Below are 26,819 nucleotides of genomic sequence, written 5' to 3' on the forward strand. Positions count from 1 at the left end.
AGGAAGGGTCCAATGTGGTATCATGTGGACATAATAATCTGGCTGGGTCTCACCAGGAAGTTTGAGGTGGCATTGGCTAGGGTCACTCACGTGTCAGGGGTCTGCAGCAAGCAGTCCCAATTTTTGTTGTATTTAGATGGGCAACCCTATGTAAATAAATTAATTTTATGTAGGGTAAAAGTAATAACTTGGATTCGGGAGGTGAATGTGGGCGGAGTGTACTGCATCCAGCTATTTAGTGTAGAAATGTCTAATAAACTTGTCAGGATAGGATAAAGCCCTAGCTGGCATATTTTAGGGTGAAGGGTAAGCGGGGTGCACATTGTGTCATGGAGAAATCTCACCACCTGTGCCCAGTACCCCTGGATAGTAGGACAGGCCCACAATAGATGGAAAAATGTGCCAAGACTTATCAGGCACATGGGAAATGTATAATCAGGCCAAAATTTGGATGTGAGGGTAGGTGTGAAGTAAACTTTGTAAAGTATATAGAGTTGTAATTTAGGGGACACTACCCTACAGGTGTCACGCACTTCTTTCCAGTCATCGTCATCCATATGCCCGACATCAGTCTCCCAACCCAGGTTGATCCGATGGGTAAAATATTGGAAGACGGGAGGAGTAACATGTTATAGAACATTGAGATTAGTTTTTGGGGTTTATCGCCCCTGATCCTGTCGATCAGAGGGAAGGACACAGTTGGTGGATAAGTGGTAGGGAACTGAGCCCATAGGGCCTGTCTTGTCTGTAGATATCGAAAAAACCATGTGGTTAGATAGAATTCCTCTTTAAACTGGTCAAAAGTTTTGGGACCAGGGGTTCTCTTTTTGAAGTTTTATTGCAGTGCTTGAACAGGAGAGAGAGGGATGAGGAAGTAGGATGCGCCAAAAACACCAACAGGTACAGGAGGGCAGATTCTCAAACAAAAATTGTTCAACAGAAGGCTTTACATATTGCTGGAGGTAGAGGAAACCGCCTAGTCTATCTGAGACTCTGTAAAAGCAGGCACAGTCCTTGTAGCAATTTCTAGCATATAACCCTCAAAGCATAGGCAGACATGAAGCTCTAGGCAAGGGTCATGCCCACAATGTCCAGCCAGCTTCTCTGCAACCCTCTAAAGTGAAAGGGGGTACTTTTCCAGCCTAGCTTCCTAAGGTAATGTCCTTCAGCAATTTTTTTTTTTTTTTTTTCAATCCAGCCCTCAGCCAAGCACATGCTGAGGCCTGACAGCAATAGTGTTTCAGTAACACAAGCTGCCTCCCAAGCCAGAGGGCCCAGGAGAAAAACAGCCCCTTCCAAACCCTTATCTTACCCACAGTCATTTTCTGGGCACCCCCCCTCTCAGGGATTGGCTGCGGTCAGGTAAATATACATAACCCAGTGGCTAACCCTCCTACTCAGGCAGGCAAAAAGGAACAATGGACCACCAGGCTTGGGGATAGACCTGACCAGATCTGAAAAAAAAAATTGCTGCTCAACTGGAGTACAGCAGAGTCAAAAACTAGATTTTATCCAGCCAAGGGCACGGTGCTACACCACCATGGCCAGTTTTAATGTGGGTTAACAATGCATCAATGCCAACATCAATCGGGGGAGGGGAGGAGTGCGCAACGGGCAATTGCTCCCCCTGAGAAAATAAAATAGTGAGCCGGTATTTGGGTCAGTAGGCGGTCAGTAAGTGAGCAGAGCGGGCCAGTGGGTGAGCAGAGCGGGCAGTCATGCCAGTAAGCGGCCCGGTGGGTGAACGGGAAAGCAGTACACTGAGCGAGCAGAGAAATAACACCTCTCACCGCCTTTACTGTGCAGCTGTGGGCAGCAGAGAGATTACATCATCTCCCACTGCCCGCCCTCACATGTGCTGAAAAGCTGGGGAGAGAAGCCTGTTTCTCTGCTGTCACTGTTATTGCAGGATAGTGACCAGCTGCATTTGGTGGAAAGTAACATAGCAATTGACAAGCTGCATCTGGTGGCTGACGACTTGGCAAGTGACAAGCTGCAACTGGTAGCAGGCAATGGTGGCAAGTGAGAATCCAAATCTGGTGGCAGGTCTTAGGGCAGGTGACGTGGCAAGTAACACGCTGCATCTGGTGGCAAGTGACAAGCTGCATCTGGTAGCAGGCGACAGTGGCAAGTGACACACTCGGGGCTCCCACTGATTCTGCATTATGGTGAGTTGAACTATTTCATTTTATATTACAATGTAATAATAGAAATAATGCTCTTCAATCATCCTGACACCATATCAACCATGGTGCCGTGATGATTGAACCACCAATACCAGCCTTTACCCCGACAAATTGCCCACGAAAAACCTTATTTTCTGGCAGTGCCCCTCCCAAGACTAGACTCTGTATCAGCCCCAACATCAATGTCATCTGCTGGGTGAATCATTGGCACATGCTCTGCAGTCTGCATTTTAGATTAGAGGGAGCGCCATCTGACTGCTGCTCCTGTTTGCAAAGCACCATGTGTAACTTCAACAGTCTCCTCAGATCTGGTCACCTGACCCTAATCAGCAACAGCTGCCTGGGTATTTATCTAGGCCTCGCCTTACATTTGGCACCTAGTTGCATTACGGGTGACCCTGAACCCATTCCTCCCACTCCTACTGAGAGAACCAGCACCTGCAGTCTGGTTCCTGCTATAGTTATAGTGTCTTACATCATTGGAGTCTTCCTCAGCTTCATTAGGTGAGGGCAACTTCCCTCCTTTGTTGTACATCCAGTAAAACTTTCCATCTTTAACTCCCCTGAACCTTTGGATCCGGCTGGTCCACTGGTCCCTGTGACCCTGCATTTGGTGGATCAGCCTGCCGTCTCAAGCCTTGGGCCTTTTTAGAGCCACTACATCTGCAATGTCATTCCTATTATACTCTCTATTCAAGTTATTTCACTATGCTTACTGGAAGCACCCTGAAGGGTCCTGGGTCCCATGTGAGAAAGTGCTATAATCTTTCTCTGTTGGGAAGAAATTTGTTAAATGGTGGTCTGTTCCCACTGGATCCATTAGTGACCCACCTTAACAGGAACACTGCCGGACAGGTAGAAGGTCTGCTTATGTAGTATTCTACTGACAGGCAGATTTCCTCAACAAAAAACAAAGAAGGCACATCAGCCTAGTGGATCATCCCACAGCATTTATTTAATATGAAACGGCATAAAATATACTTACAAACGTGTATTAAAACCGCTTATCGAGCTACTTGTCTATATGCCAATAGTCCCAAACTCGGCAGCCTAAACCAAATGGGGACTTTGCCAGGATTTTGACTGGCTGAGGCATTTCGAAGGATATACATTCTTCATCTGAGTATCTGCAGCCACTAGAGGAAGGTCTTCCAGGTGCCTTCTCTTGTTCTACCCTTAGGCGGTTGTGTACAACAAACATTCTTAGAAGTTCTTCTAAAATGCCTGTCCTCCTTCAATTGATGCTTTTCTGGGCCTGGAGAAGATTAGGAACTTTAGATACCCATGGCTTGTGCTCAGGGTTAGGCAGGCTTATCAGAATTTGCAAATCCCAGCGACACCTTTTTCCATCTAGACGTTACTATCTCACAAGTCTGAGGCTGAGGACTAACTTTCATTCCTGCCTACCTATTGTGGGGTGCATCCCATGTACCCTACCCTTTCAGTCATGTTGAATTTGTGGGCTCAAACCCTTAAGTTCTCGAGTGACCCCCACTCCTTGTGGGCTATTTTGTTGCACCGATATTGTAAATTCCCAGATATACCTCTTGCCATAAAAAAAAAAAAAAAAAAAATAAAAAGTTAACAAGCATTTCTATTCCCTTAATTCTAAGTGTTAGGGGTGTAAGTCCTCTTGTGTATTTTCTGTTGACATCATCAGATTGTGTGGGTCTTTTCTTCCCTATTCAGGAATTTGTTGCTATTCCACCTGTTTTGGTGGAATGTGGTTTCTCAGGCTTGTTGCTGATTCATGTTCGGTATTCCCTTACCTATGGGGTCATTTCCTGTCTGACTATGACCTCTTCTATCCTAATCTTGAGCTTCAGGTTGATTCTTTGAGCCCTGCACTTTCACGTGTTGGCAGGTTTATCTATTTTTTTTTTTTAATCAAACAGGTTCTTTATTGAACCATAAGCAAACAAGTACAATCTGGTGACAGTAATTCACATTTCACCGCAACAGTTACATTTCAGCAACCAGGAGAAAAGGAAAACCACATACAAGAGCAGCACATGTAGTAAATGCCTTAACTGTTGAATAACTAATAAACCTGGCATAAAACCGATTGCCTGCTATTGGATCATGGTGGTCTATGAGGACATTGCAGCAGCCGCATCTGCGTTAGTTCAGGCCGGTAAAGTCCAGGGGTATCCAACCATGGTGCCCATACCCTCTCAAATTTTCCCAAGCATCCCCTATGCTGGTACACATATCTTTCAAAAATTAGGGTGCTTCCCATGTGTGTGTCACCCACATTCAGTGTGAAGGAGGGTTGGACGACTTCCAGAGCAGGAGAGGTAGTTTACGGGCTTGGAAGAGAGCTTGGTTAAATGCCACCCTTGTGGACTCTTCAGTTATGAGATCCAATAAGATGCCTAGCAGGAAATACCTAGGGTCAAGCAGTACTGTAGATTGGAACACCCTATTAAGGGTATCTAGCACAAATGGCATTTGAGCTTAGGGGTACCTCCAGAGAAGATGGATAAGGTTACCCCTATTTCGTTTGCATCTATAACACATAGGATCTGTAGGTTCACCTATCTAGTAGGGGGTTCCAGCTCCGGTTTTAGATTTGAGCACCCCGGTCCTCTTTGTGGGGCCTGTTAGCGGTTGTTGCTGTGCTGCCCATCCTATAGTTAGACATCCCAACCATGTCTAAATTCTTTTTCCCCCATTGAACTAGAAAGAAATTAGGATTTTTGTACCTGCCGTAAAATCTTTCTTGAAGGCCATTGAGGAACACAGGCTCTTTTTACCACAAAACTGAGGCATGGGTCCTCTCCTACTGTAAGCAGCAGTATAACTCATTTTGCATTTGAATTCCGGTGTCCCTTCAATGGACACCAAAAAAAAAGGATTTTTACAATAAGTACAAAAAAATATTTTTTGGTTTACTATTTCTTCCCCTGAATTGGTTGTCCCAAAGGGTTTTGCACTGGTTGCATAGTGCCCACAGATATCCAATTATTTGGATGAATTAAATCCTAACTCCACCTTTTACTTCATACAGAAAAATAAGTAGCCGAGCATTTTTTCTAAAACAAATTTAAGAATATGGAACTGCAGTACTCGTCACCTGTCCATTGCTATCCCCCTGTATATTCACTGTTCCAGCCACAGCTCTTCTCATGGATTTAGTGAATGCCAGCGTCCTCCAGCCTAATTCATTTGAGCCCTGACCATCAAGAACATGCCTGCTAGAGGCCATCATGCTGGCTTAGACTCACGGTACTCCTGGACAGTCCAGTGCTCACTTGTCATCACATGAGTGCCACTCTGTCTAGGAGAAAAGACCTATGACATCACTGGACCGGACTAAATACTGCAGAAAAAATAAGCATTTTGTCTTCTCATGAATGTCTAATGTGCACTTCATTTATTAACAATAAAATCATTACTGGGTGTTTGTATTGCAAAGTTATCCTTTTGAATTAATTTGACCCATAGACGTTTGTGTGTACTTTGTATTACCTTTTAGAAATGACATAAAGCTACATTTTTGTATGTTTGTTTTATTTCTTTGCATCATTAGCCAACTCCTCCCCCTCCAACTGTCCCTTCCACAAAGCAGCAATATCTGTATCAACCCCTGTTGGATGCAGTCCTGGCGAATATCAGATCACCTGTATTTAACCACTCCCTGTATCGCACATTTGCACCAGCTATGACTGCTATTCATGGGCAACCTATCACGTAAGCAAGTTTAATTTTGTTAGATCCAGAAATCTTTTGTCATCTGATGGCAATTAAAAGGAATGTTTTTGTAAATATTTTCTTATGTCCTAGACTAAAAATTGTATGCGAGTATACAAGCCTTGTTAACACGGACATTCACCTTTGTTTTGCCTGCATGGCATGCACCAGAGTTCAAAGCATTTGCGTCCAGGCAGTCTCATTCATGCATGAATGCAGCATCGTTCCTAATTTGACATCCCTGTGGATGCGGGTCCCCTAACTCCTACTGTCTGCGTTCAGGGATCTGCGCTCACACAGATGTCAAATTGGGCAGTAGCTGTGTCAGTTGGCATAAATGGGACTGTCTGCAGTGCATGGAATACTGTCTGGATGCTTGGAACACTTGTGCATCCCATGCAGGCAAAACAGGACCCTCGCACAGGTGTATGCTTAAAAATTATTTTCACAAACTTTAGGCTAAATTACATCTGCTTAAAAACACTGCTTCCCTCCGCCTCCTACCTATGCAGTATACCGTTTGTAAAAGAGATGATCGACAAGGGAGCTGAATTGCCAGAGCTGTGAGATTGCCTGCATGCTTATATTTACCCCAGCATTGTTGGCTCTCTCTTCACTCTCCTGCAGCAGCTGCTCACTGACACTGATCAGCACTGTAACAGCAATGTTTTGAACTGTCATGAATGGGTTACATTCATAACAGCTGTGTGATTACTAGTGATCTGTGATTGGCTACAGCTAACCACATGGTACAGGGTGCTGTGATTGGCCCAGGTATCATGTGATGGCTGTGGGCCAATCGCAGCATCACTATAGGAATCGCAGCTGTTATGAATACTTTGTTTACATTGTGATTGCATAGCCAGATGGATACATCGGTCGTGAGAGCGGCACACAGTGCGCCCTTGGCTGGGTGATGTACATGTACGTGATCCAGCCTACCTGTGACGCCCACCCGCAGTAAATGTACTGTGGGCAGGCATCAACTAGTTAAATTCAATTAGCCAGAAGCCTTTGTATTATCCCCTAAAATGTAGTAGTTTAGGAGATTGGAAGCTGTACCCAGTCCCCACATTGTGTGGATGGCATATAATGTTGCTTTGGCCACTGGATCTGGCTTGGGTACTCACATTGGCATTTGGTGCAAATGTGTGCAATTAACTGCAGAGTGCTATACAGGTCCACGGCCATAGTCTATCCCTATGGAAGCCAGACCTTGAAGACCCCTTTGGGGGTATGCCCACCATGACAGGAAAAGCTTGGGCCCTTTATAGCGACATGGACAGGTAAGATGGGGTCCCACTGTTTATTGCACGGTTTCTGTAGCCCTTATAGCAAGTAAGAAACATAAGATCTCCATTACGTTAATCAAAGACAGCTGTCTTTTATTAACTTATTTTCCTGGTATCTAGTACACATGACATTGATAGCTGCTGTACCCTGCACATATAAAAATTAATCCTGTGGTGCAGATTCATATATTGACTATGATATTTCCATTACTTGCTTCACACTATTGTGTATCCTGAATAGTATGTGTTTATACAAAACTATCAGGAAACTTGGATTGTGCTTGAAACCGATTCCCTTTTCATACTTGCTGCCAAATTTCTACCACCCAGAGTGTCGGGGGGTGGCCAGGTGTTCTATCACACCACAGGTTGCACTTTAACGCCACTCCCTCCTAGTGTGATAATGCTTCCCTTGTAACAGACTTTATTTTAACGCTTTTTTTTTTTTTTTTTTAACAGATTTTAGCTCTATCTTAGGCATGCAACAAGTGGCCTGACTAAAGCCTCTTACACACAATCGGATTTTCCAACGGGAATTGTGTGATGACAGGCTGTTGGCGGAAAATCCGACCGTTTGTACGCTCCATCAGACAATTGTCGCATGGCAGGCTTTAAAATTTTTCTGCGGACAAATGTCTGTTATCGGATTTTCCGAGTGTGTATACACAAGTCCGTCTGACAAAAGTCCAAAGTACAAACATGCATGGTCAAAAAGCAAGGATGAGCCAGAAGCGATCAGTCTTGTAAACTAGTGTTCGTAATGAAGAATTAACATTCGTGACGCGGCAAATTATGAAATTTCAAAATGCAGCGCACATTCTCTTCTTCTTTAATGAGATAATAATGAAGCTGCTTTGCTGGTGATACTGATGGTGTTATTGCAAACAAATTTTCAAAGGCTTTTTTTTTCTAGTGATCTCAAGAATAATATTATTATGCTTGTTGTTTCTTTTTTATTTTTTGGTGCAAGTTACAACACCATTATCCCATCGTTTTTAAGATCAAAGATACAACTATGTTGGTGTCCCTTGTTAATTTTACATTTTATTTTTTAAAATGTAGCAGCCTACTCCCAAACTGTCATTTGAAGTTAAACACTTAGCCAAGTATTATTCTCCACAATTTTTTTATTGTGCATAAAAAACAAAAAACAAAATTAGACATGCTATCTGCCAATAGAACTTAACCAAAAAGGTGCATTCTATGCATCCAAAAATCTAGAAAATATGCCAAATCAAATCATTATTCAACCAAAAGATAAAATAAAAGCCTCATGCATGTGTCCTAATTCTTAATATAGGGGGTCAACAATGCCAAGAGCTGGTAAAAGCAGGGCTCCGTCATCCGGAGATAATTCCGAAAATCATCCGAATTATTCTCCTGGAGCTCCTGCAGCAAAGGCATATGACATGATTGGTCACGATTAATAAAGCAACCAATTTTTGGTCCAAGAAATCCTCCTCCTTCTGTTCCTGGACTTGGGTCAAAGCAATAACTCCAAGGCCAATAATAAATAACACGTTATCTCCTCCGATTCCGCAACATGGCTGGTTGACGAACGGCTGTGAAGAAACAAAATGAAAAGCGCGAATCAACACTCACCAAACGTCTACTAACCCGAAATTAGCAGGAGGAGCCCAAAGGGTGGCGCTAAAGAGCTGAAAAACCACGTAGTACGTTACTACGTTCGTGTTTGCTGGCTGACAATTCCTTGCCGTTGTATTGTATGCAAGATAAGTTACCGGCCAACACCCTTCAGACAAAAGTCTGAGGTTTTGTCTGCGGAAAATCCGATCATGTGTATGAGGCTTAACAGACTTTCCTGAAACTATGTACCAGTTCCTTGGAAAACTACTGGCTTTAACACAGCCATCACTGTCCAGGGTTCTAATGCACAAGGCTCCTTCTCCAGTTCCATGGCCTCTACCTCAATGGGTTTCCCATATGCCTTCCCCAGTAGAGGAAGACATAGAAAGGAATGAAGAGGACAATGTTAGAGGAGGCTGCAGAAGATTTTTCACCCTTAGGCTCCTAAATACCCAATCTGTGCCCAGGTGCCTCTATAATGACACACTTGATTCTCATCTGTCCCGCCATGCCCATTTGAGTACAAAGAAACCTGCTAAAATCTAAAAAGACATTTCCTGTTCATGAACAAATAAAATGGACAATCTCTGACTATTGGGTAAATCCAGAAAAGATTTTCACCCCTCCGAGAATCTATGCAGTGGAAAAAGAGTTCCCAAAGTAGTGGGCAGTTCTTGTAGTAGACCCTGCCATCTCAGACTTAAACATCATACTGTACCAATCCAAGATATTCCTTCTATTAAAGATTCTGCTGACCAAGTCTTAAAGGCTCTTTTTACTCTTTTAGGTCCAGCTCTGCAACCAGTTATTGCCACAGTTTGTTTCCCAAACTGCAGTTAACTGGAGTAGGGCAATGAATAACCAACATAATCATGTGTTCCAGAACTGTACTTTAACTGACCAATTATTGTCTGCCCTGCTTTTTTGTGTTGATACCCTAGATCAGGTGAATCTGATCTCTGTTAACTTGCGCATAATCTTGTGGCTTAAAGCCTGGTCAGCTGAAGCCGCCTGTAAAAGATGTCCCACGTGTATGCCCTTTGAAGTAGAACGGCTTCATCAAACATGTCACATGAACAAAGGGCCTTTTCTCACAAAGGAAGACTCCAAAGGCATCCTACTCGGGGCTTCTACCTCTTCCAAACAGAGCACCTCAATATTCGGGCTCCAACCTCTAAGCAAAAATTCAGCCCTGTATTTAACACAAGAATTGGAGTACAAAATCCCCCAAGCCTTCCTTTCAGTGAAGGATGCCCTCACTCCAAGGAGTGGGTATAGGGGGGCGTCTGTTACAGTTTGCCCATCTCTGGGTCATAGATGTCCCAGAGCTGTGGGGCTAATTTGTGTTTTCAAATGATTTCCCAACTCTACCCCCTCACTGCTGTCTTCTCTCAAATCAATCAAAATCTGCCCAAGGACAGTCAGTTTTGCAGAACGCCCTAGGTCATCTTTTCTCCCAGGGAGTACTTGTGTTTTATTATTCATCCTAATCTGGACCTAAACTCCTTCAACAAGTACCTTCAAATTACAAAAGCTTGCAAGGTTGGTTATTACCTCTTTGAGACACTGGGAATACTTTGCATTCATATACATCCAAGATGCCTATCTACATATTCCTAAATAGCCGCTGTGTTAGTGCTTTCTGTGCTTTTCAGTAGGAGAAATCCCTTTCAGTTTATATTTATAGTAAATTGTGCACCAAACCTCAATAGTAATATCGGTAATACTATAACATATGTACAATACAGTAGCTTCTAACTAACTTAAGTGTTGCAAACAAATCTCAAATGTGCACAATATGTGAACCACATAAATCAGTCCGTGCTCAATAGTGCAGTCCTTATTCACAAAATAAATGATATCTCCCAAAAAGTGTAAACCACAACATAAATACGTGATTAATAATAAAGTCCTTCTTCCCAGAATGCATTATGTCTCTGGTGAACCAAACCAGCTGGAAAACTTGTAGACGGATGCTTACCTTACTTTATGGACCTTGCTATTACATCAGTCAATTGATTATTATTATTATTATTATTTCAGGTACTTATATAGCGCTGTCAATTTACGCAGCGCTTTACATATACATTGTACATTCACATCAGTCCCTACTCTCAAGGAGCTTACAATCTAAGGTCCCTAACTCACATTCATACATACTAGGGACAATTTAGACAGGATCCAATTAACCTACCAGCATGTCTTTGGATTGTGGGAGGAAACCGGAGTACCCGGAGGAAACCCACGCAGGCACAGGGAGAACATGCAAACTCCAGGCAGGTAGTGTCATGGTTGGGATTCGAACCAATGACCCTTCTTACTGCTAGGCGAGAGTGCTACCACTACACCACTGTGCCGCCCTATCATGCTTCTCTTTTATCGGCCGGGATAATATACAAAGCCAGTTCACAGCCTCTTCACTCTCCTCAGCTCACCTCCAATGCAGTTATTTCGAACATATGGTGGGGGCACAAAGAATAAAAAAATAGTGCTCGCCGTATAAAATGAATTATCCCTTTTATTCACAATAAAAATTTGCTGCACATTTAACAAGAGGCTCCAATCGCTCATCCACAAGCAAGATATCTTCTGCTGCTCAGCGCCTATAGCCGCTAGATCCTGCTGAAAGCTCCAGCAAAGTAAAGAATCAGGCTGTGGTTCCAAACTGAGCCTCCATAGTGCAAGTTGGATGCTTTGTGGTGCTCTACCCTACGTGTTCTGTCAGCAATCACTTCATCTGGGGGGGACTGCGATATATTGTTATATAATCACTTCCAGTTTGTTGCACTGCCTTTTGGCCTATCCTCTGCTTCCAGAGTATCCCAAACAGGTTATGGCCCTCTAAGAACTCAGGGCATCCAGGTCACAGGTTATCTAGACCAGTGTTTCTCAACTCCAGTCCTCAAAGCGCCCCAACAGGTCATGGTTTTCAGGATTTCCCTCAGATGAAACAGCTGTGGTAATTACCAAGGCAGTACAACTGATCAAATCACCTGTGCAAAATAATGGAAGGCCTGAAAACATGACATGTTGGGACGCCTTGAGGACTGGAGTTGAAAAACGCTGGGCTAGACAACCGTCTCATGAAGGACTTCTCTCATTTTCATCTGCAGATGTCCACAAGACTATTCAGATGCTTAAGGCTTTCAGTTGGGTAATAGACTAAAAATGTGCTCTCCAACCTTCTCTTCGCTAGAAATACTTGGGCCTGATTCTAAACACAGCTCAAGCTAAAGTCTTTCTTCCAGAAAACAAGTTTCATGCTCTCAAGACATCAGATCAAAGACACTCTTCTGTGAGGTTCTCTATTGTATTTCTGTTTTTTTTGGTAGCCTCCCTCGAGGCTGTTCTCTTTGCCCATTCCGTTTGAAACCTCCAGCACAAAAACATTTTTGTTGACCTGCAAAAAGCATGCTCCTTCTCTTAACCTACCCATGCTCCTATTCAGCCAAGCAAGGTATTCCTTAGCTTGGTGGATCCTCCAGCCCAGCCTTTTCAATGATAAAGGAAGGAAAGACTTCTTCCATTGTTAAGTGATGATAACAGATACTGGGCTGGGTTAGGCGTGTTCCAGCCCTACACGGTCCAGGGAACATGGTCATTGTTGAAACACAAGCTTATCATCAACAGCCTGGTGCTCAGAGCAATAAGGATGGCTCTGCAAGGACACCCAATCAGGGTGCAATCAGACAATGCCATGGCTGTGACCTATATCAACCATCGGGGGCACCAGGAGTCATGCAGCCTTGATGGAAGCAAGCCAGATAATCTCATGTATGAATACTCTCTGTCCAGTGATTTCTTCGGTCCACAGCCCAGAAATGGACAACTAGAATGCAGATTACCTTAGCCACCACCACTTGGATTGAGAGGAATGGACCCTTCACCCTGACCTCTTCAACCTTTATATGCCAGAGATTTGGGGGGGGGGTCTAGATGTACGTGTCCTGGCCTCCAGATTCAACAACAAACTGCCTCTGTTGTGACCAGAACCAAGGACCCTCTAGCGCTGGCGTCAGCTGCCTTGATAATCCCCTGGTTTCAGTTTAGACTTATCTATGCCTTCCCACATTCTACCTCATCTGCTTCACAAAACAGCAAGAAAAGAAGTCTGTGTTTCTCATTGCACCAAACTGGCCCAAAACCTATGTACACTGACATACTCAAACTACTAGAAGATGACACCTGTCTTTTCCCCCCAACAGGCCAGACCTGCTGTCTTAGGACCTCTATTCTATCTTGTTTCTCAGTCACTAGCTTCAATGGTATGGCTGTTGAAGCCCAGGTCTTAAGAGACAGAGGAATTTATGAGCCACTTCCAGAAAGATCTTACCTAGAGATCCTTCATTGCTTGGTGTGCAATCAGGACTTGACCAGAACTTGAGCTTTACTCAAGGCGTATCTCAGATCAGGCCCCCCTTTACAGCGCCCTGTGCTTGCTTTGGACCTCAACTTGATTCTCTCTGCCCCTCAGAAAACACCCTTTGATCCCATCGGGAAAATCCCCTTAGACTTCCCCTGCTTAGTGGGCTTTTTGGTTGCCATCATCTCTGACAGACATGCCATTCTTCATAATGATGAGATAGTCCTACGTCCAAGACCATTATTCTTTCCTAAGGTGGTATCAGTTTTTCACCTCCATGAAGGCCTAGTCCTTCCATTGTTGTGCCCTGCTTCAAAGCACCAAGAGGAAACTGCTCTTTTTCTGGACATAGTCTGAGCCATCAGTCTTACCTCAAAGCAACAACTTATTTTATGAGGAAGACGAGCTTCCTATTTGTCCTATCCTCAAGACCTTGCAAGGGACATCCTGCTTCCAAGTCCAATATTGCTCAAAGTTCTACAAGGTGGATGGTTCAATATTCTGAAGATGCAGCTTTGAAGTTTGGCCTATTTATCCTTGGGGGCGTTTGGTCCATTGGCAGAAATCTATTTGCCTAGTTTTTGTGCCATGCACTGCACAAATAAGAGGAATTTTGACTTGTCTGTAAATTCCACATCTTGGAATACAGTACTGGACACAGGCCACAGGTTGCTCTACATTGCCCCCCCCCCCCCCCATGTTGAGGGCATGTGGCCTGGTATGGTTCAGAAAGGGGAGGTGTTCTCTTGTCCTCGTCCCCCTTCCTTGCCTGTCGGGCTGCATGCTCGAATAAGGGTCTGGTATGGATTTTGGGGGAGTCTGGTATGGATTTTATGTTTGTTTTTGTTAATTTTGGTGTGGGGGTTTCCCTTAAAATCCATACCAGGTCCTTTTTTGACTTTTCTATTACTGCCAGTCTTTTATTAACATTTCAGCTGTCAGTGGGGAAGCCAGCTGATGACTCATCGGTTGTTAACCTCTTCAGCCCAAGAAGGTTTTACCCCCTTCCTGACCAGAGCACTTTTTACAATTTGGCACTGCGTCGCTTTAACTGGTAATTGTAATGCTGTACCCAAACAAAATGTCCTTTTTTTCCCACAAATAGAGCTTTCTTTTGGTGCTATTTGATAACCTCTGCGGTTTTTATTTTTTGCGCTATACACAAAAAAAAAAAGAGCGACAATTTTGAAAAATTTTTTTTTTTTGCTATAATAAATATCCCCAAAAATGTTTTCAAAAAACAAATTTCTTCATCAGTTTAGGCCAATATATAGATTATTCTACATATTTTTGTAAAAAAAAACCGCAATAAGCTTATATTGGTTTGCGCAAAAGTTATAGCGTCTACAAACTATGGGAAAGATTTATGGCATTTTTACCATTTATTTATTTTTACTAGTAATGACGGTGATCTGCAATTTTTAGCGGTATTGCGACAGACAGATCAGACACTTTTGACACATTTTTTGGGACCACTGACATTTATACAGGGATCAGTGCTATAAAAATGCACTGATTACTGTGTAAATGACACAGTCTCTCCTCTGACAGCACAGGGATTTGTGTTTACACACACAAATCCCTGTGCTGGCACATGTGCATTATGGAAAATTTACAGGAAAATTTCAGGTGGCAGTATTAAATGTTTTTAATAATTTTAAATACATGAACAAAAAGTATGTTTTGTACTATTTGAATGTTCTGCTTTAGTAGTGGTTACTTGGCTAAGAGGTCTTGATGCACGGTTATAAGTGTTTATTATATTCAGTTCATTGTTCTTCACCTAGAACATTACATTGCATATTTGAGTTCTAACTGATGTGTGTTAAAATTTGGCAGCAGATTAACATTAAAATGGACACATTCCAATTACATTTACCGATTACTGCACATATATACTTTACCGTCAGCTTTGCTTTGTCTTTAGAGCTCAGATGATTGCTCCTCGAAAGCGAAAGTTTGAAGATGATGAGAAGCAGTCCATTCCAAACGTTCTTCAGGGTGAGGTTGCCAAACTGCACTCCAGATTCTTGATAAATCTGGATCCCTCTCACTGCAGCAACAATGGAACCGTCCATCTTATATGTAAACTGGGTAAGTATTGTTGGTGGACATGCTGAGACCAGCCTCTAGTGTCTTACATTAAAGCGGAGTTCCACCCATTTAATAGTCAGCAGCTACAAAAAGTGTAGCTGCTGACTTTTAATAATCGGACACTCACCTGTCCCAGGGTCCAGCAATGCGGGCGCACGAAGCCTCGCTCCCCTCCCCGGCGCCAGCATTCTACCTGTGGACGAATGGTTGCGGCTTTACAGCCGGGCGCGCACTGCGCGAGCCACGCTGTGAATGTCCAGGCAATCTTCTGGGACCTGTGACATGTCCCAGAAGATTGCAGGGAGGGAGGGGGAGAGGTGAACTTCCTTCCGACGCCAGTGAAGGAAGTGGGAGCTGTAAAAACTGTGTACATGTGGCATGTCAGGGGGTCACCAACACTTAAAACGTCTTTGGGTGGAACTCCGCTTTAAGCAAGATAAATGTACACCATGTGACAGTCACTCATCCATGCCCAAAGCTAGATTGTAAAGAAATCCAAAAACAAAATCATGCATGTTTTTTGAAATCCTAAATGTTTCCGTTTAGCTAATTGGAGCTCAAGGAGAGTCCAAACATATTTTACCTTCGGGGAAAAGGCCCAGTGTTTCTATACGTTAATGAAACTTGGCAGATTTTTTACTAAAGTGTCTACTTTCAGCTCAGTCCAGATAAACAAAGCATATGAGCCTAACCACTTGACGGAAGATTTACCCCCTTATGACCAGGCCATTTTTTGCAATATGGCATTGCGTTACTTTAACTGACAGTTGTGCGGTCATACAACGCTGTGCCCAAATAAACTGTATGCAATTTTTTTTTCCACAAATAGAGCTTTCTTTTGGTGGTATTTGATCAGCTCTGCATTTTTTTTTTTTTTTTGCGCTATAAACAAAAAAGACCAGCAATTTTGAAAAAAAAAAACTATTTTTGTACTTTCTGCTAAATCCAATACATTTTTTAAAATCAAATTTCTTCAAAAATTTAGGCCAACATGTATTCTGCTACATGTTTTTGGTAAAAATTATCCCAGTAAGCGTATATTGATTATTTGGTTTACTTGAACGATAAAGCGCCTGCAAACGATGGGATATTTACTGGAATTTTTAATTCTATATTTTTTTTTTTATACTAATGGTGGCAATCGGCAGCTTCTAGCGGGACTGTGATATGGCGGTGGACAATTGGACACTAACTGACACTTTTGACACTTTGCAGGAACCAGTAACGCTAATACAGTGATCAGTTCTAAAGATATGCATTCTCCCTGTACCTGTGACACTGGCTGGGAAGGGGTTAAACATCTAAGGCGTTTAAAGGATTAATTGTGCTCCTAGCCAGTGTTCGCTTTTTCTAGGGGAAGAGATGGATTTTATTCCATCCCTACCACCTGTCAAAATGGAAGTCTGCCTTGCTTACATAGGCAGAGCTCCATTCTGAGTCTTTGCCCAACGATCGGTGGGTGTCGGCGGATATCGAGTGCCCGGCACCCGCAGATAGGCTTCTGCAGTGGATAATCACAGCAGTAGCTGTGTGTATTAAAAAAAAAAAAAAAAAAATATATATATATATATACACACACACACACACGCACAGCCACCGCCCTGTAGGAGTAATACTGATATAGGGCGGTCAGCAAGTGGTTAAAGAGGAGCTCCAGTCTCCCCGAAAAAAAAAAAAGTCGGCAGCTACAAATACTGTAGCTGCTGACTTTTACTATAAGGACACTTACCTGTCCAGGGATCAAGCAATGTCAGCACCCGAGCCGATTCTTCAGTGGGCTTCGCTGAGCTTCCCCTTTTGGGTGGAGCTCTGCTTTAAGTACCTTCCCCTATAAGCTACTGTGCCTCAATACGACCTTGCCTGTGTGCTTTTACAAGATGCTTTACTTCTCTCTACTTGATTCTAAGCTTGGGCTGAGTTTTTCCATACATCAGGTGGCCTGACTTATGCAGGCAGCCAGATTGGTACTTGTCCTCATAAGAGCATTGTGATCCTACAGAGATCATAGGAAAAGGAAAAGTCCGCCCCCCCCTAATCTAAATGCAGGGCGCCGAACACATTAATTTCAATGGAGGGGGGGTTTTGAAGTACACGATTAGAGGCAGAGGCTCTAATAGGCTTCAAAAAAGGGTGGGCTCAGGGCACAGAGCTGGGGGGGGTTAGGTGGCATTGGTTTGCTGCCCCCCCAAATTATTGAGCATCAGCCGCCACTGCCAGATATGGTCTTCATATTGTTGAATTTGCAGTCCTCCCTGGTCGTTATGTAAGCAGATGAAGGCGTAATGCACCACACATACATTTCCATATTAGGTCTAAACATACCTAATATGGTAAGCATTTGGCCTCTATATGGGTAGCTTAAAGTGACTGTAAAGGGATTATGCGATGAGTAACAGAAAATTATTTAATGGCGTTCATTAGGGAGCACAGTTCACACCCCTCTGTTTTTATGATCCACACCTGATATTGCTTATTACAAAACTGGAGCATAATGGGGGGGGGGTAGGCTAGGTTTCCCTACAGCTTTTGTTTGGCAGTATCCCATCACATGAAAGTAGTTGCAAAACTTTAAAGCCTGTACATATGGGCCGAATGTCGGGCGACAGCCGGTTAAAAAAAAACAAAACAGCTGACATTCGGCCAGTGTGTATGGCAGCCGGTCCGACAGGCATGCTCAAAAACCAGCACCCGATCAGCTTCTGAATCGTTGCTCTCAGCCAGTGGCTGAGCGCTGACCGAAATGTTCTGGTGGGGAGCCTTCCACCTATCAGCAAACGTTGGATTGTTTGTACAGCGGCTCCAACCTGAGCTGTCAGTTTTTTAAAAGAAAAACTAGATGTGTACTAGGCTTAAGTCTCTCTGAATATTCCACCTGTGTCCCAGAAAGAACTCCAAAGAAAAGGATTTTGCAGTAACTCGCATCCTGTTTTACCAGGCCTTTTGATTACTAATTTTTTCCTGTTTACATTTATTGGAAGTTGGATTTGATGTTAGCAAGGATAGGACCTCTAGGACGTCTAGCAGTAGCAAGACATCTTTATGGGGACATTTTGAGCCTTAGATCCCACAATGTGGTTTTCTTCACCTTTTCCTTATTTGTGGTAACTGGTATTCTTTTTTTTTTTTTTTTTTTTTTTTTCATTCAGATGATAAAAACCTCCCAAGTGTACCTCCTCTACAGCTAAGTGTCCCAGCTGATTACCCTGAACAGAGTCCACTATGGATGAACAACCCCCGACAATATGGTATGTTAATGACTCTTGCATTTCAACATTCTATGTAACTGCATTCTAGGCCACCTCAACCTAAGTGCATACTGTACAGCCAATCTGCTTATTCCCTCTTAGCACAATGCTTGAATAGAAGCATCTGGCTAATGGAAATGGATTCGATAGAATTATATTAATGCATACAATTTTATAATACAAACCAAATGCCAACCCCAGCCAAAACTTTCTGTTGGATAGAGTGGGGAAAGGTTTGCCAGGCTTTTGTTACTGGCTGTATCCATTTGTGATACTTTCTCTTTTTTACACTGACATATAGTGTATTACTAGTGAAGAAGTGAGGATAAATGTCCCCAATGTGGGAGTACGTTGATGCTAAGAAACAGTGTTTATACTGATGTCTAATTCCTTTTTAATAGATTTGTCCAAACTTCCTTTCCTTTTGCAAGGGGACAGGAATTGAGGAAAGATCTTCCCGATGGGGACACAGACACCAATAAGGACATGACCGAGGAGCTGACCCTTTCCTCCTCTACCCAAAATAAGCCAGTTTTGCCTGGAGTTGGGCATATCTTTTACCATCTAAACTGTATTGTGTTTGAGTATTTGTGTGTGTGCGTTCCCCAAGAATGACCAGCCAGGGCTCAGGGGATTCTTTTGCTGATTTCCATAGACAATATTTTTTTTTTCTGGGGATGCTTTATATGTAAATGCAATTGCAAAAAGGCTTTACTTTAAAGCATTTTTCAGTATCTTTAAATCTGCAGTTTGCACTAAAATAATACATGGTGATCCTGTCCTGAAGGGTCCTTGTTCAGACATTTCCTGTTAAGGGCTGACAATGGTCTGTCTTCCCTGTTTTCCAATTGTGCTTCTACTTTGTATTCTCCATCTTAAACCTGTGAACCGGGGTGAACATTTCTCTACATGTTATGTAGGGAAGGTCTGCTGCTGTCACCTTCAGGAAATCTACCCTGAGAAATGACAGGCAGCCATCACTAGAGTGTATGAATGTAGCCTGGAAGTGGCTGCAGGAGATTTTCTAGCTTTTTGTACAGGGTTGAAAAGCTCTGTCATGTTACCATGCATTCCTCATAGTGGGGTCGGGGGTTACAGGACACTATACAGACATAGTATGTCTGTATTCCATAGTCTTTTCAAGATGCAGGCTGTGCTTGATCAGAGGGTGCGTTGAATGGCCAGCCAAAGGATGAAAACGGACAATGCAAGCGCAGATCAGCTTGTGTGGTCAGTTTAGGACAAGGAAAAAAGGTGACTGGCAGGATCAACTAAGTACTTCAGATGCATGAACATGATGAAGACTGATTGTTTATTTTAAAATACACATGTGAAAACATAAATAGAAAAAACATTTATACTCGCCTAGGTGAATGCAGCATCGGTCCCCACGACCTCTAAGAATGAGAACTGAGCAATCAAAGATCGCTGATTGCTCAGTTCCCGGTCTTCAGTGAGTAGAGATCTGGTGCCTGTCACTCACTGGAGCGCAGAGCTGTGGAGGGGTTGGAAGCTGCTGGCTTGGGCTCTCAGCAGCTTGCTAAGAGACTTTTAAAGTCGGGATCTCTTCAGAGCCTGGACCGGCTCAATGACGTCAGCCGACAGCAAACTTTAGGGTGCGGTTGACTGAAAACGGGTCACAGGAGTTCAGAACAAGGTGCACTCCTGTGATTTGTAGGAAATGTAGGGCAAAAAAGAGCTTTGGCCTTCTCCTTTAACTAGTTTATTATTTTACTTTGGATTCTTCAACCAACACTTTACTGTGTTCACGGTTTGCAAAAACATTACCATGCTTTGTGTTGAAAACCTAATTTTAACCACTTGCTGACCACAATATGTATATATACACATTGCGGTTTTGTAAGTGGTTTACCAGGGGTTAAGGCTGAAGCAATCAGCCATAACCCATGTGTTTTTTAATTTTTTTTTTTTCAGCCGGTGGCTGGCTTTCTCATGAAAGCGGTCCAAGCGCCTCATGAGCCACTGGAACAATTTCAGAAGCGCCAAGGGGTGTTTCTCGGCGATCCGAATAACTGATTTTTTTAAGTACTGTAGTTTGTTGCATTTCCACGAGCATGCACAATGTTAAATCGTGACATGTATTTACTCTGTGTAACATCATCTTTCCTATTTTACAAAAAAAATGAGGTTATTCATTGTGTTAGGAAAAAATTGCTGGACAATATTGCCAAAGGGAGACTTGTTTGTTTTCATAAAATACTTTAATACTGTAGGTAATGTGTTATTGCTAAACCAGTAAAGGCTGTAGATGAAATTGCTCTAGTACATAGAGTATACTTGGTATATTGAAGATACATACATCGCTGACCCATTCTTTTTTTCATGTTCTTTTTCAGAGGCCAATCCTTTTCTACAGTCTGTGTACCATTGCATGACATCTAAACTACTTCAGCTTCCCGACAAACACTCTCTCACAGCATTGTTGACCACATGGGCACAAAGCATTCGGCAAGCCTGTCTGTCGGCTGCATGAAGAGAACAAGATGTTCATATGCAACACATCTAGACCAGTCCATTAGGTCAATGGCGCCAGTAAATTGAAATGCTGAACAGGGGTTAAAACTCTGCAATATAAATGCTGTCTTGGGAATGATTAATTAAATGATAGATTAAATGACAAACTGTACAAAACATTAGGAGCCACATTTTTATTCAAGTCTGAAATTTTTTTTACACATGACAACAAACAACGTTTATGAATTCTTATATATATTTTTTGCCGAGAAGAAGTTACGTGATGGCCATTTCATCGATATCCCAACTATGCTCATGAGTTATGCTTCTAATACAGTACGGAAGAGTGAAAGCAGGAATCTAAATGGTTACTAATGGAAATAGTATGTTCTTCCTTTTTATATGTATAGTGTATGTATAATGTCCTAATATAACAAGGCCTTAAGCTGGGTACACACTAACAGTTTTTTGTTTTTTTTCATGCTAAAAAAAAAAAAAAACTGTTGGCTCCGGTTGGAGATACTGTACTAACCATGCAAGGTTAGTCCTGCCCCCCACTAAGAGAACACTACGATCAGTGCTGTCTGCCATTGGCTCAGACCGCTGATCAGGAGTCGGTCGGCTGCTGGTTTTCCAGCATGCATGTCCGACATACACAGAAGCAGAATGTTGGCCGTACACCCCCCCCCCCCCTTTTTTTTAAACTGCCAAATGTCTCCCGTGCTTCTGCCCGTGTGAATGGGGCTTTAGAAACTGATGTTATGGGCTGTTATCATACAGTGTACAACAGCTGTGTTCTGGCAGTGGTATGGGATCTTCAAATTGGGGTGAGCGCTGTTCAACCATTCACAGGAAGCCTTGTATTTTTATCAATGAATACAAGGCTTACTATGATAGGCTGAGAGGTGGAGATCGTGGCATCATCCTCCCGCCTCTCCGCAGATGCAGATCTGTCCTTTGTAGATCCTGCGGAAGATGATGTACTGTAGATTAACAAATTTATTTTTTTGCTGTTTCTTGCAATAAATAAGATTCTCATTTCAGAGAGTCATACATATACAAATGTTGCTTTTTTAACTCTTTTATTTCTAGCAGTTTGGAAAAAAAAAAACAAGCTTTGTACATTATTATTACCCAGACATTTGGAAATTGTTTTTGTATATGCAAATTAAGTGGAATAAACAAGGCTTAAACTGAGTGTGGTTACAGAATATACATGTTTATTATACAATACTAACATGTGCACAAGCTTTACACCAGAGTGAATTTAGAAATTCAAGGTACTTCATAGTAATGCCTTTATTCTGGGTCTGTATCTCATCGGCTCATCTAATGAAACTCCTTTATATCTTAACAGGTGTTAGAAAGGGGACACTTAACAGCATATTTATAAAGCAGTAAATATGAAACTACAGGTGAATCCTCCTGATGCTTGGGGTTATTAAAGGGAATGATTAGCCATCAGTGAATGTTTACACTCGCAGGAGTCTCAAACTGGCGGCCCTCCAGCTGTTGCAAAACTACAAGTCCCATGAGGCATTGCAAGGCTGACAGTTACAAGCATGACTCCCACAGGCAGAGACTGGATTTTGCAACAGCTGGAGGGCCGTGCTGTTAATTAATATGATGAGCTACAGTGAGTTAAGGTTATGAATAAACATACCTTTCTCAGCCAATCAGATTCGCTGCTATGAATGCTGGGAGGAGGTATTTATTTGGAAAGAGTCAGGTGATTGGGGTCTTCCCTGCCCAGGCTGAGGTCTGGGTGGGATGTGTGTGAAACTCCTGCTGAGTAGGCCTAACCATGTGCTCAAGGTTCTGTATGGGAGAGCCTGCTAACTACCTGGAAGCATGAAGGAAGGGATGGAGACCTGAGATGAAGTACCAGAGGTTACTCTTGCATGGACCAGGGACCCATGGAGAGCCTGGGAAAGCATCAAGACTGGAATCATCCATAACGTTCCTGCACCTTCCGTGAGTTAAGTTCAGTTACTATAGGAGACAGCCTATTCTACAAAGTACAGATGTGCTTTGTTCAGCTTAAAAGCTCTTTTCCTGTACTGCTGTCTCTTATCTCACCTGTTTTGTCTAAGGAGTCTGCCTGAGAGCAGATCATTACTATTTTTGACTAAGGGTGTCCTGTGCCCTGCATTTTTCCTGTTATGAGAAATAAACTTCTCTTAGTTCAAGCATAAAAGTGACTGATGCTAAATTTCTATTTTGTTCATCACCCACCATGCCTAGTAACCTGCACCCTGAGGATGTATGTCAGCCCTCTCTGCCTCCTGGGAGTCACCACCAGGCTCATGGAAAACTGGGGAAGGCGCTACATATACCTGAAGTTAATGTGTAACTCCTGGCACACAGGCAACAGTTTAACTACATACAGTATCTCACAAAAGTGAGTACACCCCTTACATTTTTGTAAATATTTTATTAAATCTTTTCATGTGACAACACTGAAGAAATGACACTTTGTTATGCAAGCTGTACAGTCACTACTTTACATTGTAGCAGTGTAAATTTGCTGTCCCCTCAAAAAAAGTCAACACATAGCCACTAATGTCTAAACCGCTGGCAACAAAAGTGAGTACACCCCTATGTAAAAAATGTCCAAATTGGGCCAAAAGTGGTTCACCAGAGCTTCACAAGTTGCCACTGGAGTCCTCTTCCACTCCCCCATGACGACATCACGGAGCTGGTGGATGTTGGAGACCTTGCGCTCCTCCACCTTCCGTTTGAGGATGCCCCACAGATTCTCAATATGGTTTAGGTCTGGAGACATGCTTGGCCAGTCCATCACCTTTACCCACAGCTTCTTTAGCAAGGCAGTGGTCATCTTGGAGGTTTGTTTGGGGTCATTATGTTGGAATACTGCCCTGCCACCCAGTATCCGAGGGGGGGGGGGGGGGGGGGGGGTTGGGATCATGCTCTGCTTTAGTATGTCACAGTACATGTTGGCATTCGTGGTTCCCTCAATGAACTGTAGCACCCCAGTGTCGGCAGCACTCATGCAGCCCCAGACAATGACACTCCCACCACCATGCTTGACTGTAGGCAAGACACACTTGTCTTTGTACTCCTCACCAGGGTGTTGCCATACACGCTTGACACCATCTGAACCAAATAAGTTTATCTTGGTTTCAGACCACAGGACATGGTTCCAGTAATCCTGTCCTTAGTCTGCTTGTCTTCAGCAAACTGCGGGCTTTCTTGTGCCTCATCTTTAGAAGAGGCTTCCTTCTGGGATGACAGCTATGCAGACCAATTTGATGCAGTGTGTGACGTATGATCTGAGCACTGACAGGCTGACCCCCCACCCCTTCAACCTCTGCAGCACTCATAGGTCTATATTTCCCAAAGACAACCTCTGGATATGACACTGAGCATGTGCACTCAACTTCTTTGGTCAACCATGGCGAGGCCTCTTCTGAGTGGAACCTGTCCTGTTAAACCACTGTATGGTCTTGGCCACTGTGCTGCAGCTCAGTTTTAGGGTCTTGGCAATCTTCTTATAGCCTAGGGCATCTTTATGTAGAGCAACAATTTTTCTTTCAGATCCTCAGTTCTTTGCCATGAGGTGCCATGTTGAACTTCCAGTGATCAGTATGAGAGAGTAAGGCTGGGTTCACACTGATACTACATGACAGTCATACGACTGTCATCCTACTTTGCTCTGCGACATCGGTCCTACAACCATCCGACTTGAATTAACAGGATACTACTTTGATCCAACTTTGTGCTAGTACGACTTGTCCTTTGACCAATCAAAACAATCCCAGTGTGACAAATTAATTTTAGGCCGGGTTCACACTGGTACAACAAACGTTCCGATATTGGGAGCTCATGACGTGTGAAAATCAGTGTTTCCCTATGGGAGCTGTCTTAACTGGTACGACTTTGAAAACGCTCCCTGCACTACTTTGCTCCTACTTCAGCCCATTGATTATCACTGAAGTCGGATTGCCATCTTGACTAATCCGACTTGGCAGATGACTTGTGCTCTGATGATCTTGAAAGGGAAGTCCACGCCAAATAAAAAAAAAAAAAAAAAAATACACACATGGGTTCCCCCTCCAAGAGCATACCAGGCCCTTCAGTCTGGTGTGGATTTTAAGGGGAACCCCCACGCCGAGAAACGACGTGTGGATCCCCCCCCCCCCCCCCCCAAAATACATACCAGATCCTTATCTGAGCACACAGCCTGGCAGGTCAGGAAAGGGGGTGAGGGACGAGCGCCCCCCCCCCCCCTGAACCGTACCAGGCCACATGCCCTCAACCTGGGGGGGTGCCCATGTTGATGAGGACAAGGGCCTCTTCCCGACAACCCTGGCAGGGGGGCCTTATCAGAATCTGGACTTTAACAAGGGGGCCCCCAGATCCCAGCCCCCACCCTATGTGAATGAGTATGGGGTACATTGTACCCCTACCCATTCACCTAAAAAAAAAAAAAAAAAAAAGTGTCAAAAATAAAACACATTATACATGTTTTTAAAGTAATTTATTAGGCAGCTCCAGCGTCTCTTCCGATCTGTCCTCCGCTGACATCTTCTGCCTCTGTTGGTTCTTCTCCCTCTGTTCTTCCGATGTTGACTTGGTCCTCTCTCCTGCTCTGCCAGGTGCCATTACTTATATAGGCATGGGGCGGGGTCACCAGAGATCCGCCCCTTAAGACACCACCACCCATCATGCCCTGGGTGGTGATGTCATAAGGGGCAGGGCCTCCAAAAGAAGTCACACGGTGACCCTGCCCCATGCCTATATAAGTAGTGGCACACTGCGCAGCCGGAATTAGCACAGGAGAGAGCGTCGAGTCAACATCGGAAGAACAACAGCGGGAGAAAACCCATCAAAACAGCGAAAATATAGCGGAGAAGACAAGGGACAAAAGGAGAAGAAGAACCGGAGAGAGGGCTAGAAGACATCAGCAAAGAAGTCCGAGAGAGAGGTGCCTTAATAAATTACTTTATTTGTGGTTTTATTTGACATTTTTTTTTTTTTTTTCAGGTGAATGGGTACCCCATACTCATTCACGTAGGGTGGGGGGCTGGTATCTGGGGGGCCCCCTTCCAGATTCCAGTAAGTCCCCCGCCCGACAACCAACGGCCAGGGTTGTCGGGAAGAGGCCCTTGTCCTCATCAACATGGGGACAAGGGCCCCCCTGCCCCAAAGCACCCACCCCCCCATGTTGAGGGCATGCAGCCTGGTACGGTTCAGGGGGGGGCGCTCACATGTCTCCCCCCCCCCCCTTTCCTGACCTGCTGGACTGTGTGCTCAGATAAGGGTCTGGTATGGATTTTTTGGGGGGGACTCCTACGCCGTTTTTTTCGGCGTGGGGGTTCCCCTTAAAATCCATACCAGACCCTTATCCGAGCACACCGTCCGGCAGGTCAGGAAAGGGGGGGGAGAGACATGTGAGCGCCCCCCTGAACCGTACCAGGCCGCATGCCCTCAACATGGGGGGGGTGGGTGCTTGTCCTCTTCAACATGGGGACAAGGGCCCCCCATGTTGAGGGCATGCGGCCTGGTACAGTTCAGGGGGGCGCTCACATGTCTCCACCCCCTTACCTGACCTCCCGGACTGTGTGCACGGATAAGGGTCTGGTATGGATCTTTTTTTTGGGGGGGGGGGGGGTGCCCACTACTACGCAGTTTTTTTTTTTTTTTTTTTTCCGGCATGGGGGTTCCCCTTAAAAGCCATACCAGACCGAAGGACCTGGTATGCTCTTGGAGCATACCAGGTCCACACGTCATAAGCTCCCAATGTCGGAGTGATTGTCGTACCAGTGTGAACTCAGCCACATGACACCAGGGAGGAAAAATGGCTGATTGGGACATTTTCACTTTAGGGGTGTTTTTGTTGCCAGCAGTTTAGACATTAATG

General features: G+C 43.8%; 1 protein-coding gene across 3 annotated transcripts in view; it reads left to right on the top strand.

Annotated features, from left to right (window-relative positions):
* The window catches only part of MED15 (mediator complex subunit 15), a 106,227-nt gene extending 84,095 nt beyond the window's left edge, over positions 1 to 22,132 (top strand). For all 3 annotated transcript variants that reach the window (XM_073629213.1, XM_073629212.1, XM_073629214.1), the window contains 4 exons: positions 5,719 to 5,879; positions 15,049 to 15,215; positions 18,362 to 18,460; positions 20,818 to 22,132. In XM_073629213.1, coding sequence (XP_073485314.1) covers positions 5,719 to 5,879; positions 15,049 to 15,215; positions 18,362 to 18,460; positions 20,818 to 20,954 — 564 coding nt within the window. In that variant the 3' untranslated portion in view covers positions 20,955 to 22,132. The remainder of the gene's footprint in view (positions 1 to 5,718; positions 5,880 to 15,048; positions 15,216 to 18,361; positions 18,461 to 20,817) is intronic.
* The last annotated feature ends 4,687 nt before the right edge of the window (positions 22,133 to 26,819 follow it).

This window comes from Aquarana catesbeiana, linkage group LG01 (genome assembly GCF_042186555.1).
Source record: "Aquarana catesbeiana isolate 2022-GZ linkage group LG01, ASM4218655v1, whole genome shotgun sequence".
Classification (NCBI taxonomy): domain Eukaryota; kingdom Metazoa; phylum Chordata; class Amphibia; order Anura; family Ranidae; genus Aquarana; species Aquarana catesbeiana.